The sequence below is a fragment of the Tenebrio molitor genome, chromosome 3 (genome assembly GCF_963966145.1).
Source record: "Tenebrio molitor chromosome 3, icTenMoli1.1, whole genome shotgun sequence".
NCBI lineage: Eukaryota > Metazoa > Arthropoda > Insecta > Coleoptera > Tenebrionidae > Tenebrio > Tenebrio molitor.
This window is the reverse complement of record NC_091048.1, coordinates 20,713,621-20,733,051: the sequence shown is the minus strand read 5'-3', so window position 1 is coordinate 20,733,051 and position 19,431 is coordinate 20,713,621. Positions and strand designations below refer to the sequence as shown.

The window sequence follows — 19,431 nt, the reverse complement described above, 5'->3', positions numbered from 1 at the left end:
TTTTTAGGGCGCCGAAATAATAGTACGTCGAGCGGCCGCCAGAGTAGCGCCATTGTCGGCTCAACCAGCACCTGACGATCTCCACTTTTGGACGCTTTCGGTGCGCTAAAAAATATTTTTTCCACAACTGTTTCGACAGTTTGAGATATTGAATTGTAACCTATCCGATAGTTTAACAAATCTTCCAACTTTGTTCCAAAAATAGTTTGAATATTTTCATCGGAACAAAAGTTAACAGGGGGTTGAAAAATTTGCATGTAAAACCCTATGGCCAGTCTTAAAAAAACTCACGGTATATGCCAACAATTTATTATACATACAACATTCACAATTATTTCAAATTCGAAATGTCTATGAAAATCTGACATTTAAGTTGGCAATCAATAATCAATATTGTGATTTAGCATAATAAATCTATTTTAGGTTATAATTGAATTGTACTAAATCAATTACGGAATTGACAACAAGACGAATATTTAATAACGAAAGGTCATATGACGAGACCTGACGCCAAACTAACAAAAAAATATCTTGGCCTGCTGCGTGTTTAAATCAATCGTGAACAGCTATTTTTTTAATACAACTGCTCCTACTCGTACTTCATATTAGCTGTGATAAGTGTCATACGTAGACAGGCAACTATGTAAATACGGAAGCTTTGTGCGGGTGCCGGGTGGCATCGGAGAACAACTAATTGAAAGCCGTCAAAGGGTCTGCAAATTGTTTTCTTGGTGTTGCATTTTTTAGGATATTTATGTGACTGAAGGCCAGACTAATAAACCGATGGGACACCAGATGAAGATGTTGGTACTGACTGTTTCATTGTAATTTTACCTTAAAAATGTTTTACCATAAGGGTCATTTTTGTCTCATTCATAATTCTTGTCAAATCAGGTAGAAACTCCGAACGCACAGTCCTTTCCTCAATTACAGGGATCGTTCTTAGTAAATTCAGATTTAATTGTAATACTTTGGGAAATACACCTACACAATGCCTCTTCCTGTATGTGGTGAATATTATAGTTTTATTAGATCGGCCTTCAGAGTCAAATAAATATCCTATATCTTGAAAGTGTGCAGCAGAACTGCTGCACTGCTAAACATTGGATACAAAGTGTCATACTCGGCATTGAAATGTTTATTAAAGGCTTTGTTTGGGTCGGTGTTGTTTACAACAATTTGGAGCGTTAAAGGGTGCAATTTTTTGAAGCTGCCAGATGTTCGGTTTTGCCTTGAAATTTTCTACCTAACTCGATCCGGACCGGCCGCAGTCCCGTAGCGAAAACTTTTCTAATAATATAATTTTAAAACGTAACGGTAAAAATGAATTTCGTATTTGTAATTGTATAAATTTGGCGCAATCCTCCTTATTGACCAACCGTACTCAGCTTTGGCATTATTTCCAACTTAACCAAATTGTTAATGCGGACCATGTTCGATTTGATTGTTTTGGATTTTTTTTTAAATTTACATAGAGTGCATTTAAAACCGTCACTTTTCTTAAATTTTTATTTCGAGAGTAAGGATGTTTTCTGAATGCAATTAAAACTTTAATTATCGGAATCTCGACATTGTTGACATTGTCGACATTGTTGACATTGTCGACATTGTTGACAGCTCCCAATTTGTCGACATCTAGCTAATTGTCGACGCGTCGACAATGACATAGTCGACACAAATTGTCGACACCGCCCATCCCTGTGGAAAACGCACGATGTTGCCATGGAAAAGAGTGTTTTTTAAAGTTCGATTTAAACACGCTCAGGCGTGTTTTAAATGAGCAAAATTGGTTACCAATGAAAACGGTCGAATTTCGACCGCTGGGCTGAGCTAATGTTGGATTAACGTTGTCAAAATTTTCTTCTACGTTATTCCGTTATTGATCATCATTTTACATAATTCATCGCAACAGCCATCGAATATGCATGGGCATTAGTATTAGTACAACTTTCTGAAGGATCCACTCTTGGTCCGCCACTTCCAGTAAAAACTTGCAAACATCGTTTCTTGAAAAAGTTGCAGTTTTTTTCGGCTGATAGTTTCTACATTTTGTTTTCAAAAAGGAGGTAAGACTGCTGAACCTGTACCTACCATTTATTATAAGTATTAAAACAACTAATAGCTTATAAAAAAAACCTCTTTTCTGGAGATGTCAGCGTTTTGAAATACAGTGTATACTCTTCAACATTGAATACTGCGACCACGCTGATGCTGCTCCTATCTTTTTAAAATACGCCATCATAGTGGTCAATGTCATTTCAAAATTTGGTTAGATTCTCACAAATTAAATAATTAAATGTTTAATTGTTAAACACTGTTTTGTTGGTTGATTCATCTTTATGGAGTGACCATATTGTGTGATTATCTTTTGTTAGGCCTACTAGATTTTTGTATTGTCTTTTTAACGGAAAAATTGCACCAAATTTAGCGATTTTAGGATAGCACCCTAGATTTTCAAATTCGACTATGCAAACCTGATATTGTTCAAAAGCTTGTCAAAAAAGTTTTCGACCAGTGCAATAATAAATACGGGGTGCCATTTGAAAAAAATTAGTTTTTGACATTTTTAATTCGTTATGTTTAAAAAATCGCAGTAGGCATATGCGACTACGCAGGTTGTTGAGTAAACACTCAGCAGATGCAGCAAACATTCAGAAATCAAACAGCGTCAATCATTTTAATTTATGTGCAATGATTTGGAAGGTACGAATTTTCGAAGGGACCCCTGCAATTCGAAATTCTGGTAAAAAAAGCGCCACTGATAAAAACGATGGCAGATAAGTAAAAACGACCTGTATAAATTTGATTCATAATTTAGCATAGAGTTCAAAAATAAAATCCAACTGGGTAGTTTCCATTAAAAAAAAACATAACATTAGTGTTTTTATAATATTGGGACAGTCTGTATACAGAGTGTTTTCGAAGTTGAGGGGTTCCTTGTAACACGAGACACTATACATTATTCTTAAGAATTTTAGCCTAAATCTTCTTAGTAAAATGTTTGTATTAACGGAGATAAATGATTGAATATTTTTATTGTTTTCTAAAATTTTGAGTCCGGTCCTGTCTATTTCTCCGCTGTACTAGATTAATAACTGACGTGGGCCAGGATGTCTTTCTGTAAATCGCTCTGCGTACTCTCTGGACGTCGCAGCTGCATTCTGATAACGTGGTAACATTGCCCATACATTAGCAACATATCTGTGAGCTCATTATTTTCGTAATGATAAAACAATTCCGACTAATTAGATGACAACTCTGACAGTATTTTTGATTAACGTCCATGCTCATTTGATTTTTTTTTGTCAATTCTAATTTCTAACAAATCAGCGCAAATTTGAGCAGGACCGGTTTCAAAAATTTCAAAAAAATTAACTTATTGTATCTTCATTGCGGTACACATTTTACTAAGGTGACTTTGGCTAAAACTCTTTAGAACAACGCATACTGTCACAGGTTAAAAGGAACACCTCAACTTCGAAAACACCCTGTATATACCGCAACATTTTCCGAATATGCAGTAGAAGCGTAGCTATCATCTAGAAAAAAGAAAAAACCCTGTACCTGTATATGGACCTCGGTGCATAATATACTATTATACCATTGCACCTTGACTTGACAATTTTCAAAATTGCGCAACTATGAACAGTCAAAAAAATGTCAACTCTATGCTACCTACAGGGTTGCCATATAAATTTTCGTACGTAATTGCCGTATTTATCCACAATCATTTTGAATCACCTAATATGAATGCTCATGCTTTGTAATAAATATTCAATCACGCAAAAAACGCCATAAACATCACGAAAGTTAAGGACATTATACCGATCTCAGACAATAATTGAAGTCGTCGCTGCACTCCTCCTCCAAACAATTGTCTTCGATCTGTACAATGTCCTTACCGTTCTTGATACTTAATGTACTATCGCGAAGTAACGTTGGTCAGGTATCGAGCGATCAAATTAATTTGTAATCGAGTCATCGATGGACTTGAATCCGTAGGTCTTTGCGACTGATATGTCGAGATTTAACCTGTGTTTCGCGCTGTGATTATTGGAGCTTGAAATTCAAGTAACGACATACGATTTCGGATTCATGGATAAATCGATTAAAAATTAATTTGATCCCTCTTTATAATATTATTCGATTTCTTTTCTGTTCGTTACCTTTTCTTGATTTCTGTCAACGAAGGTATAGGAATTTATTAAAGAATAGCTGTCCCATTTTCAATTTATTGGACCCGTGACATCGCTCACTAAACATGTGACTCAGATCAATTTGTGAGCCGTCAAAAAAAATTAAGAGGGTACAGTTAACATGATTTATCTTTAAATTTTTGCTACTAGCAACTTTTCAAGGTGTAGAAAATAAAGGAAAATTTAAAAACATATTTAATAATAACTATATTATACAGTATTATTATTTATTCATCTTTTATGGCATTTGTGATCCAGTCGTAATAAGAATCGACTCTGGTATATCCTGTTGGGTCAGTACTTTCGCATCCATTCTGGCTTACCCAACTGGCAATAGCAACAACAACAGAATAATTTCCTACCCAATAATTAACTGGTGCAGTTACTGCGCCACCGACATCCCCCTTTGACATTACAAAAAATAATGTTACACATAACACAAAGAAGTTTTACAACTTACCAAACAAATTCCTTGATTAGTAGTTCCTACCGCACAAATCATGCTGTTCCAAAGTTGGTCACCGTAATAAGCTTGACATTCAAATTGATCGATAATCGATACTTCTACGTAATTGAGATCGTTTGTTAGATCAGTACTTGCTAATAAAATATTTTTCTTGTAGTTTTCATAATACACACAAATATATTTTTATTTTTACCATCACTGGTTTGTCCCCATCCAGCTGCTGTACAAACTGCACCGGGGTACAGATAACCCATATTTACATATACGATAGGCTGGATGTAGTCTGTCAAGTATTGAAATTTACATATTGTAAAGATTCGTTTTAGATTTTTTACCATTAGGTGTTATCGGTGAATCAAGTTTGATAACAGCAACATCGTGGGCAAGAGATACAGTTGGATCGAACCGTTCATTAATTATATAATTAGTGGCAGTCACTGTTACGCGATTGCTGTCAGTAGATTCCAACTGATTTGATCCCATCTGTATGGTAAATTGTGTAGCTCTGAAATGAAAAATATTATTAACTTAAAATAGAAATACCTAATGTGAATTTACTCGTAGACACATTGAGCCGCTGTTAAAATAAATTGCTCAGTGATTAAAGCTCCGGCACAGAAAAATCTTCCATCTGCTGTATCTTTATAAATTGCGACTTGCCAAGGAAATTCACCAGCACTTGCCACTTGTCCCCCTATTATGCGCCCACCTAAATCATATGTTTTAATTTTCTGACTTGCACTGTTAATTCTAATTATACCTTTACTAACTCTTGGGAGCCGGATAAGAGACGGTTTAGCCCAAATCGAAAGGCAACAAAATGATATAATCAAAAACAACTTCATGGTTATAATAAAACTATCATTTCGTTAGCTGGTTATTTATAGTCAAATTTTTAATCTTGTTTTTGTTTTTAATCTTTATCTCCAAATAATTCTTCATGCATTTTACTTAATCTTCAGGCATCTGATTAGAAAAAAATATGACAGTCGTTGCCCAAAAATAGTATTTTATCTTCAAGTGGTCGAAAATCGTGCCTTTGATACACAAAGGTTTCTATAGAGATACCTCTACAGAAATGACTGAAATGGCTTTTTGTTTGTAACCGGACTTGAAACACTTCAAATCATAGGAGTTGAAATGTCACAGGCAGCTCGACCGAGTCAAATGTAAGCTAAGTCATTTGAAACATTTTCCACGATTTATTTATCAATAATTACAGGAAATATTTAATAATTAAATTATCCTTATTAAAAAAGCCTCTAAAAAGCGAAATAACGAAATGATTACCCAATATTTAACCGGTGCCAGTGTGGTGTAACACGTGTCGCCCATGTGCATGGATGACAGATGTCAAAATGAAAACTAGCAACATAGCCGTTCAACGTTAAAAAGTAAACTTCAGACTTTTGCCGGAGTACATACACTATTACGGATATTACTATCAAGTAATAGTGCAGTGCTAATCAACATAATTACAATATTATAGAAACTTCAACTACGCTCGTGTCAAAAATAAATTACTCCCTAGGATTTAGGGATATTCGTTACTAGGTTGCCATAAATTTGGTTAGGTTGGAGGCTATGTGGTTTCTGGTGACAAACAAAAGATATCGCAAAAATGTAAGACAGCAAATTAATTGTAACAGTTGCAAATGACTATTTTCTCGCTAAGTGATAGATGATTTTTCGTTTCACAATCAATTTTGGTTACTGGCGGCATATTTACATATTTGGATTTAATCTCTCAATTCAAAGTAACCAACTTTAGGCATTCAAAATAACTTTTGAAAATTCTAGTTACACACAACATGAAAAACGTTATTTCCCTAAAAGTTCGAATTCTAGGGAGTAATTTATTTTTGACACGAGAGTACTAATAATATTGCAATAAGAGAACTAGGAATTACTGGTGATGGTGAATTTGATCTTGGCTAAATATTAACGTGTATTAGCACAGTGAAAATTTAATATATTTCTACAATTAGAAGTTAGAAGATTAAGGGCCAATTTATAGGTACATAGATACAGTTGTGTTCAAAAAGGTGTTGTACAGAATTTGTAGTGTGTGAACTTGTACGTGATTTCGTAAAGTTCAAAAAAGTAGAAAACTAGAAAAAACAAGTTCCACAAAAAGACAAAGACACACCCATGGTGATGTTCTGATATTTATTAAATCCGATACTCACAACCCTAAAGTAGCTGTACCGTGCGATCCAAAAGTCTTTCTATCAAGTGGGTCATGACAGTGGAAACGAATGAACTGCAGCATATTTGGCACATATTTAAATGAAAATTAAAAATATGCTTCATTAATCTGTCCGTATCTTTTGATATTTTTAATTTCACATTTTTTTATTTTATGGTGTAATTATAATAATGTCATGGGTCACTTGATAGAAAGACTTTTGGATCGCTCGGTGCAATACTTTACTGAACACAACTGTACATGGAAAGAGAATTAAATATTTAATTCGAAATTTTAATGTGCGATTAACCCATGAATCCGAAACTGATTGGTTCAATCTGATCACGTGTTCAGTTAATCTCGTATTTGATTACGATTAACATAATTTTGCTTCTGCAAACTAGCCCTACACGCAGAAAATAAACATTTTGCCACACATTTCGTCAAAGGTAAAATAACAAGACCTAATTTTTTGATTGAATGAATTTTTCAATTTTACGAAAAGTTTTTGCTTTGACAATTTTACGAGTTGAATTTGGCATTTTTATTCTGGTTAGGTCCGAGAGCTTTAGATGGGGGGTTTAACCTTTGAATAAAAATGCGCAAATATTAACGAGTAAATTTGTCTAAAGCAAAAATGTTTAAGTGAAAATTGAGAAATTTATTAGACATAAAAAATTAGGTCGTGTTATTTTTGGCAAGATTAATTCCAGAATACAAACTTTAACGTTAGGTAATTATTTATTTATAATACAGTTATTAAATCGGACTTCGCTTTCGGTTCCCCCTTTTTTTTAATTTAGTTTTTGAATTCAATTTACTTTTCGAGAGTTTTTATTTTTTTTATCGCGGCGAGGGCACAACCCTTCATTTTTGTACATAATTATTGAGTGTGAGAAACGTTTTTGTTGAAAATAATCAGATTTGTACATGTGCAGGACTGAGTGAAAATATATCCTTTTATTAAATCACTCGGAGGTTTCCTTTTTCCCGGTTATCACCACCGCCCCCCACATTTTTGGTTGTACTCTTGAGTAGTCTCCAGTGGATCTCGACCCGGGGTCAGTTAAATCGTTATTTTGGGACAATTTCACAAGGAGAGAAAATAAATAACATAACGTATGTACACAGTATGATAATAGGAATATTATGTATCTAGGATATAACGAAGGTTTTTGGCCTGAGGTTTTGTAATTTGCCCGAGATTTATAAACATCAAGTTATGCCATTTGTTCATAGAACGTTTTATTTTTCAATATGGAAATTGATTGATAATAATAATCTTGAAAGTAGTTTATTTGAAATCAAGACTGCTTTGTCTGTATACTTTGTTTTGTATCTGAGACAATGGAGTTTTATTTATAATTAAAAAGTGAATGACATTTGTTGTTATCGGGCGTTATCATTGTGCTCTAGGAGTCTAGCTTGCATTACAGACAAAGAACCACTAATTGACAAGTGAAAAAGAAGAAAAAAGAAGCTGGAACCCGCAACAGAATAATACTGAACAATAGTCTTGAAAACCAACGAAATCCTCAACATGGACAAAATAGGACAATGCTGAAAATTCTTCAGCTCAACACTCGGAGTGCCAGAAACAAGAGGCTCAATATGGAAGCCTTGCTTACTACACATAAGCCGAGCATCGTCTCGATGTAGACCTACCCCTTATGGAGGAGTCGCATTGTTTGTGGACAGAACTCTCACCTGTAAGCCAGCTCAATTGACAGTATGTACCATACGACTATGACGAGGGGCGTTTCGAGTATGCCGGAGGTCAAGTAAAATACAAGGGCCCAAGCATACTGGTGATATCTCTGCATAGAACCCCGAGTTCTGACGTTAAACAGTTTCTCGAAAGATTTGAAATACTCATAACCCAGGCATGCAAAAAATTCGAACAAATTATAATTAGTGGGGATTTTAACATTGATCTCCTGTCCGATAGAAATGATACTTTTAACTTCAAAAATGTATTACATGGATATGGGTTTCAACAAACAATTTACAAACCGACAAGAAGTTCACAAAGCTTAATAGATAATATCTTTATAAATCCAAATGCAAGAAAACGAAGCGGTTAACTTTTTTGTAGAATTTTCCGATCATGAAGCAATTCTATTAAACATACCACATAATAACGACGAGGATAAAAAGCAATCAAATAAACAAAAACTCAGGAGATTATTCTCACACGAGGAACAACGTAAATTCTGTTCTCTTCTTGAAAACCACGACTGGGTATCAGTATGTACAACTCGACCGGAGTTGATCGGAATTTATACTCGTAGAAATAATTACGTCATTTCTACAGACAACCTTTCCACTTAAACCATGCAAAAAGAACAACATGAAAAACTGGGTTACCACTGAAATTGTTAATACATATAAAAAATATATACGGGGTCATTATAAATGTTTGTAAAGTTCTCCCAGAGCTGCAGCGGTTTTAGCAGGGTACCATTGTATAAACGTTAACAACACCGACAATAGATTTAAACCGCAAGTACAACCCCTAATCGTAAATTCGTTCAAGTACTACCCTGTAAACTGACAGGTATAGAACAAAAATGATGATTGACAGGGATCTGTTTATGTCGCGTATCGGCATCTCAACAGGCGTAATAATTACTATTGCCCTGCCATAAAACCGCTGCAGCTCTGGGAGCACTATAACAACTAGTGGGCGTAGCGGCGCACCTAAAGCATAGCGCACAGCCACCTACGATGGGACAATCATTTATAATGACCCTGTAGTTGTCCGTTTTCTCTGAGGTTATATTGGGGCCGTAAAAGTAGTTACCTCCTAATAAGCTGCCCTTTTGTGTGGGTTTCAGAAGCTACGCCGCGCCCCTGCAATAAATCAAAAAACTCTGAACAAAACAACCAGCCGGGTTTGTTTGCTGTTTACAACCACAAAATGTTTCCTATTGTAGACAAATCAACTTTTACAAAATGGAATAATTTTACGGCCCCAATATAACCTTAGAGAAACCGGACAACTATACACTTGTTATATCGGGTGTGTCAAAAAAGTCGGAAAAAATTTTTACGCATAGCTGGGGGGTATTTCAGAGATTACTAATTCGAAGGATTTTTTTTGTGCAGGCATCGTGTAGCCAGTAATTTTTTAAAAAGTAATGACCTAAGCGGCAACATTGCGCTATGTTACCTCGATAGCGATAGTCGAAATTAGCGTCAAGTAGAAATGTTTTCTTGGAAACCAGAAATAGATATTTTAACAACAATTAAAAGGAAACCATAGAAATATTACAATGTTGTCATATGCTACTGCACATTTAAAGCATTTTTATCCACTAACTTTAACTTGATTAAAACCAAACTATTCTTTTAGATAGAACACAAAAATTCAATAATAGTTATTTATGCAACCAGTTTCTGTATAAATTGGGCATTTCTAATTGCCCGAGGGACAAGATTAAAACACGAGCGTAGCGAATTTTTTTTTCTAAGTATTTTTCGAGCTCCACGCTCTGAATTCGAAATTCGCGAATTTTGAGACACCTGAATAGAAAAATAAAAGAATTTTAATTTACTCATAGACAAATTGGGCTGCGGTTAGAACCCATTGGTTGCTGATCAGTGCTCCCGCACAGAAGTATCTCACGTCGGCTGTATCTTTGTAAATCGCGGCCTGCCAAGGAAACTGACCAGCTTTTGCCAATTCACCTCCTATTATCCGGGTTTCTACACAATAATTACTTCTTAGTGTAGTGTTTGAAAGGCCATACTAAAATATTTCTGTATGTACCTTTGCTTACTCGAAGAAGTCGAATAAGATTTTCCTTGATCCAAACAGGAACAGTACACAAAAGCGCTATCACAAAGAACTATTTTAAATAAAAACAAAATTTTGTTTACAGCCTTAAATTCGAATTTTTTAACGAATTTGCTTCACGTTGGTATAATCACTAGATATTGTATCCGTAAGCTGTTTCTCAACGTTTTTTGCTTATCTTAAACATAAACGATGATTTATTGTATACTAAACTTGTATTAAGGAACTTACGGGTATGTATAAAGATGAAAACTGGATTTTTTGGGATTTTCGAAGGACAATAACTTACCGTAAATGTTTATGATCTGATTCTTTTATGAGATTAAAGAGGTAAATTCGATTGTAAATTGTTAAGATGAGCCAAATCTTGTCAGTTGATTCCAGCTGCTTGTATCTTATCTGTGATGTCAATAATATAGCATTACGCAAACTAAAGACTGTTATCACAATGAAAAATTATCACTATCTCAATTTACCTACCAATATAACGGGTGACTATTAAAATTTTCACTTAGGGTTGGCTATGAATCATTCTTTGTTTTCCGTTGCACCTTAGACACTGACAAGTATGACATTTCAATAAATGTTTTTTTCTCTTAATTTGTTTATGTTTCAATTGTACTGACTGACATTTGTCGTTCGTTCTTGCGTGTGTCTAAAGTAACAGCAACAAAGCCAACTCCAGGTGAAAATTTTAATAGTCACCCGTTACTTACTCGTATTGTGCAGAAATTGTAATACGTTGAATGCAGCACAGGAACATCTTCCATGTGAGGTATTATTTTAAGTACCACGGTAAAATCAAAAATTTTAAATTCTGAACATTGTTACTATACTAAGGACAACGTAACATTTTATCTGCCCCGCCCATTACATTTTCTTAGTTACCAATCAAATAGGTTGTACAACGATCTGATTTACACAGAAAAAAAATTCTGACATTCGTATTGTCTTAATGACATTTTATTTTTTAAAACCTAAAACAATAATTGTGGATTTGACAGCAAAATTCTAACCTTAAGTTTTTTACTTGGCAAATGTGATAAAAAATTATACAGATTGAATCTGGCTTTGATTCTCATTGGTCAATTTATGTGGGCGGAGCAGATAAAAAGTTACTATAAACCGTTTCTTTAGTGCAACGGTGGCCAACCTTTTTGTTCTCTAGTGTCACTTTATTTTATTAAAAATGTATTAAAAATATTTGACGTGCCACTTTTTCATTTCTGTTTCATTCTTCTGAACCATAATGCATTATGTACCCCTGCCCTACTGTTTCATCTGAATCGAATAACAAGGAAAAAGTTTTTACTTCGCGCGAGTATTGTCACCGCGGGCAAATAGTGGCACGCGTGCCGCGGGTTGGCCACCGTTGCTTTAGTGCAATATGACATTCCCTGTCATTTGCTTGTCATTGGCTGAAATTCAAATTCGTCATCGATCTGAGAGAGCCAATTTTTTTGAAAGAAAAAGATGAAGAATACATATTGACGATATTTCTTTCTTTTTCACGAGTGATAATGAGCCCGACAATTGAAAATGTAGCCCACAATACATTTCCAAAGTTAACGTGGATATTTGTTTTTTGGTTTAAAAAACATAAAACATGGTTAACTGTGGAGTTTCGTAAACTTTTACATGAACGTCCTTCGCTTGGTTAATCATTTAAATGAAATTGTGAAAAAACGAAAAGTTTTTGGAAAAATGTCTATTGTCTGCATAAACGCGCAACGGCAGAAGCATTTTTATTACATTCGTCATTTAAAATTTAAAATCAACATCGCTCTTGTTTCCTGACATTTATTAAATTTCATTAATTTTTTTTTTGACATTTTCCTGAAACATTTGGTGTAATGGATACACCAGTCCATATTCAAGAAGTGGCTCAAAACAGTCAAAACCATAAAATATTGAAGCAGTAATATAATTATTTTATCCAAATTTATGTTGAAACAATCTCATGATCGTAGATAAAATGTTGTAAGACATACGTGTAAAAAGTTCCTTTGTTGCACTCACATCCTTTAAAATACTCCCTTGTACCTCGGTCGTATTTTAAACTCGTTCGTGCAATAAAGGATAATTTTTTAGACTTATATCTTAAATAATTATTTTTAAATAAAAAATAAAACAGCTTTATATCCAAAAATTTTATCGGATTTATTTCACGTTTATATAATCACTAGATCTTGTATATGTAAGCTGTTTATTAACGTCGTTCTTTGCTTATCTTAAACTTAAATTACTATTTATTTTATAGTAAATTTGGATTAATTAAGTTTTGTAGAAAGTGATCAATAAAACATAATCAAAACCCTTTGCTCTTTTTATACATTTAATATGACATCTTAATATTTATCTTAAAATATTTTTACAAATACAGACTGATTCACATAACTTTCCGACCATAACAAAATTTAATGCAATGTACATTTGCGCTCGCAACACACACAAGATTTTTTCTACAATCGCAACTATGACTACTACATATTATTTTATTTGGACCAAATCAATGTAATACCTTCTTAAAATCAGAACCTAATTATTCACAAAATTGACATTAAAAGTACAATAATTACGGTTTTTGAAAAGTAATCCATGCTCTGGAAGTGTGCATTCTGGTTCTTTTGCTGCACTTACAATTTCGGGAGGTGTACACGAAAACGCTTCTTCAATAGTTTCCCTTCCTTCTACAGGCTTTTGAGCAATGTTTTTTGTAAAAACACAAAGAACACCGACACAAACTGACACAACAATTCTTTCTATTTATTCGTTGTCACTAGTTACAATAATCACTGGACATCTGATTTTAACAAAAAATTCGAAGAGCGGGCGTTTTGTACAGTGGCGAGCACGGAATTTCGCACACATGGGACATTTTACTGACATAATTTTATTAAAATGAGATACTGGCGGCAGTTTCGTGACAGTTTAGGTGAAACATCAGTCATGATCACATATATCATGATTGATTATAACGACAATAAAGCTTAGACTTTAATGGCATACAAATTGGTGTGCGAAATTCCGTGCTCCCCACTGTACATTTTTTCGCGCGTGAACGATAAAGTGACAGTCCTCGGAAAACGTCAACTTTGCGTTGTCAAATGCAAGCGCAAAGACCTACTTTCTAAATTTACATCGATTGTAGAAAAAAAAATTACGCACTGCGCATGATCAAAGAATTTATTCAAAATGCCTAGTCATTTACAACAATGTATTGTGATGTTTTCAATATACGTAACTGTCATTATAGTTGATTTTTTAATGCTGTAGAAAAAGTCAGGCAGCCAAATATACGGTTGGCTTAAAAAAAACGGGAACTGTCAGAAAAAGTTCTGTCAAATTTTATTAAATTTTTATAGGTTGAGACGACCTTTTAGAATTTAGGTTAAAAAACTGCACTTATGTGTCAGAAATACTACTGTCAAACAGACACAAATTGACATAAATTGACAAATTAAATTTCCAATTCACATTAGGTCAAATTTCATTTCCTGTTTTTTTTGAAGCCAACTGTACACTTTCAATAGTTCACTAGATTCCTATTTCAATTTTGTAAATTACTTCAATCCATGATGCCATATGCCACAATAAATGCATTAATGTCAATTCGTGTCACTGTCAATTAGGTATTAATTTAAAGGCTAGTTTGGTCAAGGGTTTTTATACTTGATTATCGATGGGCTGCACACTGCACAGAACAAATTATGTTCAACGAAAAATTAAGTCGCCCTTATCCGTATTCGAAAAAACATGATTTTGAACATTTACAAACATTGCTATGATGAACATGCGGAACTTATGCCAGGTTTACATCTGACACTTATTGTATGATATTTATGTCGGACAGTAGCGATAGCTTAATGAAAACGGGGTAGAATTTCTGTCCGGTACATTTGTGGCGTATATCTGCAATATCTACCGACACTTCTAGAGGTATAGGTGGAAACGGGTATTTTTTGAAGACACATGAATGTCGGCGATAAGTTCTTAAAGTTGATTAGCGGTCTACTTTTGTGTCGAGTGTCGAGCAATAAGTACTGAGTGCATTTCACTGCACAATTTTTATTTTCATTGTTGCTATTGGGGTCTATTCTGTAACTAATCTGTTAATTTTTAACAAGCTGTTTATTTTAGAATTTCAACAGTACCTTTAATTTTTTTAACAGCTAGAGTTATTCTGTAACTTATTTTTAAACAGGTATGTTAAAAAAATAATTATGACAGTACTGTTATGTTTCACGTACTTTGTTCTCGAGTGAACTACGCTTTTTTACAAAAATCAAGTAGGTAATCGTGTAATAGCTTGACAGAACATTTGACTTTTCACGCATCGTTCATTATTCATTTTCGCTGACTGAATCATGTACCGAACCTGGATATCTAGCGTTCATATTTATAATATCCAAAGATGCGTCTGTTATAATTTGAACATTGAGACTGTAAAAACTTTTTCTGTTATAAAATGGAGCACCAGGATATACTGGATGTTCTGCGGGAGGTGCAATTATGGCAACATGGGTGCAATCAATCGCATCCAATACGTCGGGAAATCCATATTTATTCTAGAATAGGTTTTTATTTCTCATTTTGTGTCAGTTTGTGGATCATACCGGCATTATACAGTGAGCGGCAAAAGTATGGAATAAATTCATTAAAAATTAAACAAAATTTTTTTCAAAAAAATCTTTGGACAGGTCAATTTTAGTTTATAAAAATACATATTTTAATACAAAACAAAATTCCAAGCAGTCATTTGTTTTCGAGTTATGACATCATCGATAGTTTTTTTAAATGGAAGCCCTATATTTTTTTTCTTGATTCTGATAGCCCTTTTAATTGTCTAAATGCTAGTATAAAAATTTTGTTACCTTACATAAGGAAATTTTTGAGAAAAAAAAATTATAAAGTTGAAAAAAATAAATTTTATAACGAACAAAAACAAGTCGAAAACTGTGTTAGTAAGTACTTAAAATTGTGGAATTAAATGTTCGAATTGCCATCCCCCAGCTTGTTGACAATAAGCAAGTTTATGAAGAAATTCCCCCTGTTTTAGTTTTATCCCAGCACCCAATCAAAATTAAAATTCTATTTCTATAAGTTGTGTTTCTGTTAAATGAGTCATTTTCGAAAACGTTTTGTAAAACAAATAACACATACGAATGAAATTTACAGTAACATTTGACTGTTTGATTTACCTACTTGATTTTTTGACTTGTTTTTGTTCGTTATAAAATTTATTTTTTCCAAATTTATTATTTTTTTTCTCAAAAATTTTCTTATGTAAGATACCAAAATTTTTACACTGTCATTTAGACAATTAAAAGGGCTATCAGAATCAAGAAAAAAAATAGGGGGTTTACATTTAAAAAAACTATGGATGACGTCATAACTCGAAAACAAATGACTGCTTGGAATTTTCTTTGGTACTAAAACATGTATTTTTATAAACTAAAATTGATCTGTCCCAAGATTTTTTTGAAAAAAATTTTGTTTAATTTTTAAGGAATTTATTCCATACTTTTGCCGCTCACTGTACATCGGCTTACTGACGCTTGACTCATTCCCAAAAAGCGTTTGCTCCCATATCAGTCTAGTAAGTTCCATGAGCCAAAAAATATAACGTACAGAATCCTTTTAAATGATTCGGAAATGGTGTTCTTCTGACACCTGGGGGTCTATTCTTCAATTTCGAATGATAAATGTCGCATGCGACATTTGTCAATTCTCGTATAAATTTTGGTTTTCGTATTCTTGAATTTCGTATGCGACAATTCTCTCTCAAAAACCATGCGTGTTCATGTCGGGCGCATAAACGGCGTGCGACTTTGCAAGTCGTATGCGCAATGTTGCCCGTTGCCAATCAACATGACGATTCTGTTGATATTTCTGACAAGGTATTGGACAATCAAATTTTGGCTGATGGCAAACGATGAAGAAATGTTTGTACTTTTTGAAGATTTTGAAAGAGAGCGGCGACAGTTTTATCACGGGCAAAGTCCTTTTACAAATATGTATAACTGAAAATTGTTTCCAAAAACATTTTCGTTTAACCAAAGTATCCACAAACCGCAAACCCGCTCTTCGCCTATGGACATTTTTTTTGCCCTGGGTGAGAATTTCCCTGATAAAAGATCAGGTTCATTTAGTAGTAATTCTACCAATTTACTTTTTTGAGCATTGCTAAAATATTGTGACTTCTTTTTTTATTTTGCCATCGCAAACAGACAAATCGAAGACAGAAAATTAACAACGCGTGTATAGTCCTGCAGAAACTCTAGTAGAATTAGACTTTGGTTGTAAATTTAACAACAACAACCGAAGAATAAGATTTTATCATCAAGTAATAACCTTTGTCATAAATACCACAACCACTACCTGGAACCTTGAAGCTAATATTGCGAACCCCAAACCGACGACCCCCGTTAGCATTTATTGCTGCAGCATAAAATTCTATTTTTCCAGTGACAAACATAAATTTACAACCAAAGTCGAATTCCACTAGAGTTTCTGTAGGACAACGTGGGAACAAAATTCACGTTTTCAACATGCCTTCAAATGGCCTTCAATAGATACATATCTTCAATTGACCTTCAATATGCTTTCAATTTTTAAAAGCTCCATTTGTTGGGCGAGCATGAAAGTATAAAATTACAGGTTTCTGTGAAATATTTTGTCAAAATAATTCATAAATTGCCATGTTGTCACATAGACTACTCGTCAATATTCCGTATAAGGCTTTGCCATTTCTATTGAAACACCACCTGTTGATTGACAGTTTGGCAACGCTGCAAATATGTTTAGTAATTTTTTGACTATTATTGCCAATCTTGATTTTTGTTGAATGTCATGTCATATTTGACTCAACGCGTCTTTCATTCAATTATAACCCAATAATTATCAAGAATTTATTGTTTTTTCGCGAAAATAGAGCAAAATAGAAAAAAAAACACTCCTTATGGGTGCTGACATAAAGAGAACTCTTATTAAATTATATGATAAACTGCATTTAAATTAGCCAATGTGGTCAGTCGAAAAAATGTGTTGAAATTTCAGAAATCTTTTCCGTAAGTTAAAAAAGGTGTTTTTCTGTCATTCTAAAAAGCGTCAGCGTCTTCAGCTTAGAACGTATTTACATTTGCTAACATTTAGGTATAACATCAAAATTAAATCCCGCACTTTTTATCACACGCCACTTGGCACATGCGCCTTGAGGGGACACCTTAAATTATTGTTCTAAATTGGAATTAATTGTAACTTTGATTTTCATCTCTTCAGCTAAACTTTAAGTGCAGTTTTATTTATTATTAATTATTATAACTCATTTAACTTTAAGAGCAGAAAAGTGAGGTTACGTGTTAGTTTCGTCGATCCTCTGTGGTTTCAGTATAAGAAATATTCAATAAAAAAAAGCATTTCAGCAAGTGTAGTTTATTAAAATACTTAATACATATAAGTACATTGAAATAAACCAAAATTAATTATTTTCTTACTTAAACTTTTCCCCAATTCATTCAATTATGAGTTCCTCAAACTCCAGATTTTTTTTTAATCCTTACAATCTTATCCCACATTGCCTATATACCCCCATTATACCAATTTCTTTTTCCAGATAGGTATCTGATATTACCGTCTACAGAATTATCCAATCACACCTGAGAGGCGAAATTCTTCAAAATTCCAAACCTGGCGCCAATCCTTTGATTTTGTAATTTCCTTGTTCATTGATTAAAATTCTTTGAGTTTCCCTTGGGTTTTACCTTCCACGTTCCAGCAGGAACACTAACCACGACAGATAACCACGCTAAAAACCACTCACTCACATTTGTAGTGGTAGGGCTCGCAGGGGTAAAATTTTTAGATTTCCATTGACATTTATATTAAATTAATTAAGAATGCACGATGCGTCGACAAATAATTGCTAAATGTGTAGTTAGATCATTGATTTATCAATTTATCATACTTATTTTGACAGTGATTTGCTTTGACGTTTTAGGAACTAGAAAATGTCAAAATTTCAAATTTCTCACTAAAAGCCGTTTTACAACCAACCAAACCTGTTACACATTGCTAAATTTTAGAAAAAATCCAACAGGTGGTGTTTCAATAGAAATGGCAGAGCCTATATGCGAGAAATGTTTTTCGCTTGGTATTCAAGAATAGAAAATATTTGTAGTGTGCGACAACAACCGTTCGAGATATGTCGTGTGCGACATAAACTAATCGAAATTGAAGAATAGACCCCCAGGTACCAAGTGCATAACCACCTCCTCGAGAACAAATTGAACTGCTTCTTTATTTAAGCGAAAGAATTCAACAAATTGTTTGTGAGGCAACTCAAATAGGTTACTCCAGTCTCTTAAATTCCGATAAAATAAATGAAATTGATATCTGAAAATTTTATAAAATAGTGTAGGTACTCGTAAAATGAGCTCTAATGCTCCAATCAATTTTTACCTTCTGTTTCGGTCAATTTCTTCAGCCACGCAGCTGCCATTTGTATTAATTAACGTACGTTTATAATTTAATGGCTCTAGTAGAAGGAGCCTTTAATTTTTATGAAATAAACAGCCCAAATAAACAGGTGCTGTTAATTTTTAACAGATTTTGAACTTAGAGAATAGATTTTTTCGTAAACAGCACTGTTAATTTTTAATGGCTTGTTAAAAATGAACAGATTAGTTACAGAATAGACCCCATTGTATATTATATATCTGAAATGAGTGAAAAAAAAAGAGTGGCTAAAAACAGAAATAGACGAACTAATTGACTTGTACCA

General features: G+C 33.8%; 1 protein-coding gene across 1 annotated transcript; it reads right to left on the bottom strand.

The window, feature by feature from the left end:
• Window positions 1-4,377: 4,377 nt before the first annotated feature.
• Window positions 4,378-5,579, bottom strand: LOC138126361 (brachyurin-like). The gene is made up of 6 exons (XM_069042134.1): window positions 5,423-5,579; window positions 5,221-5,371; window positions 4,998-5,167; window positions 4,856-4,945; window positions 4,657-4,796; window positions 4,378-4,600 (listed from the first exon to the last, which is right to left on the bottom strand). Exons 1-6 carry the CDS (start codon window positions 5,505-5,507, stop codon window positions 4,424-4,426), a joined length of 813 nt encoding a protein of 270 aa, XP_068898235.1. The 5' UTR covers window positions 5,508-5,579; the 3' UTR covers window positions 4,378-4,423.
• Window positions 5,580-19,431: the final 13,852 nt, after the last annotated feature.

Excerpts from the sequence above, each read along its gene's own strand:
- LOC138126361 (XM_069042134.1), bottom strand. The coding sequence starts at position 5,507 with ATGAAGTTGTTTTTGATTATATCATTTTGTTGCCTTTCGATTTGGGCT. Across the intron at positions 5,372-5,422 it reads GCTCCCAAGAGTTAGTAAAG|GTGGGCGCATAATAGGGGGA; the intron begins GTATAATTAGAA and ends CATATGATTTAG. Across the intron at positions 5,168-5,220 it reads GCGGCTCAATGTGTCTACGA|AGCTACACAATTTACCATAC; the intron begins GTAAATTCACAT and ends TTTTCATTTCAG.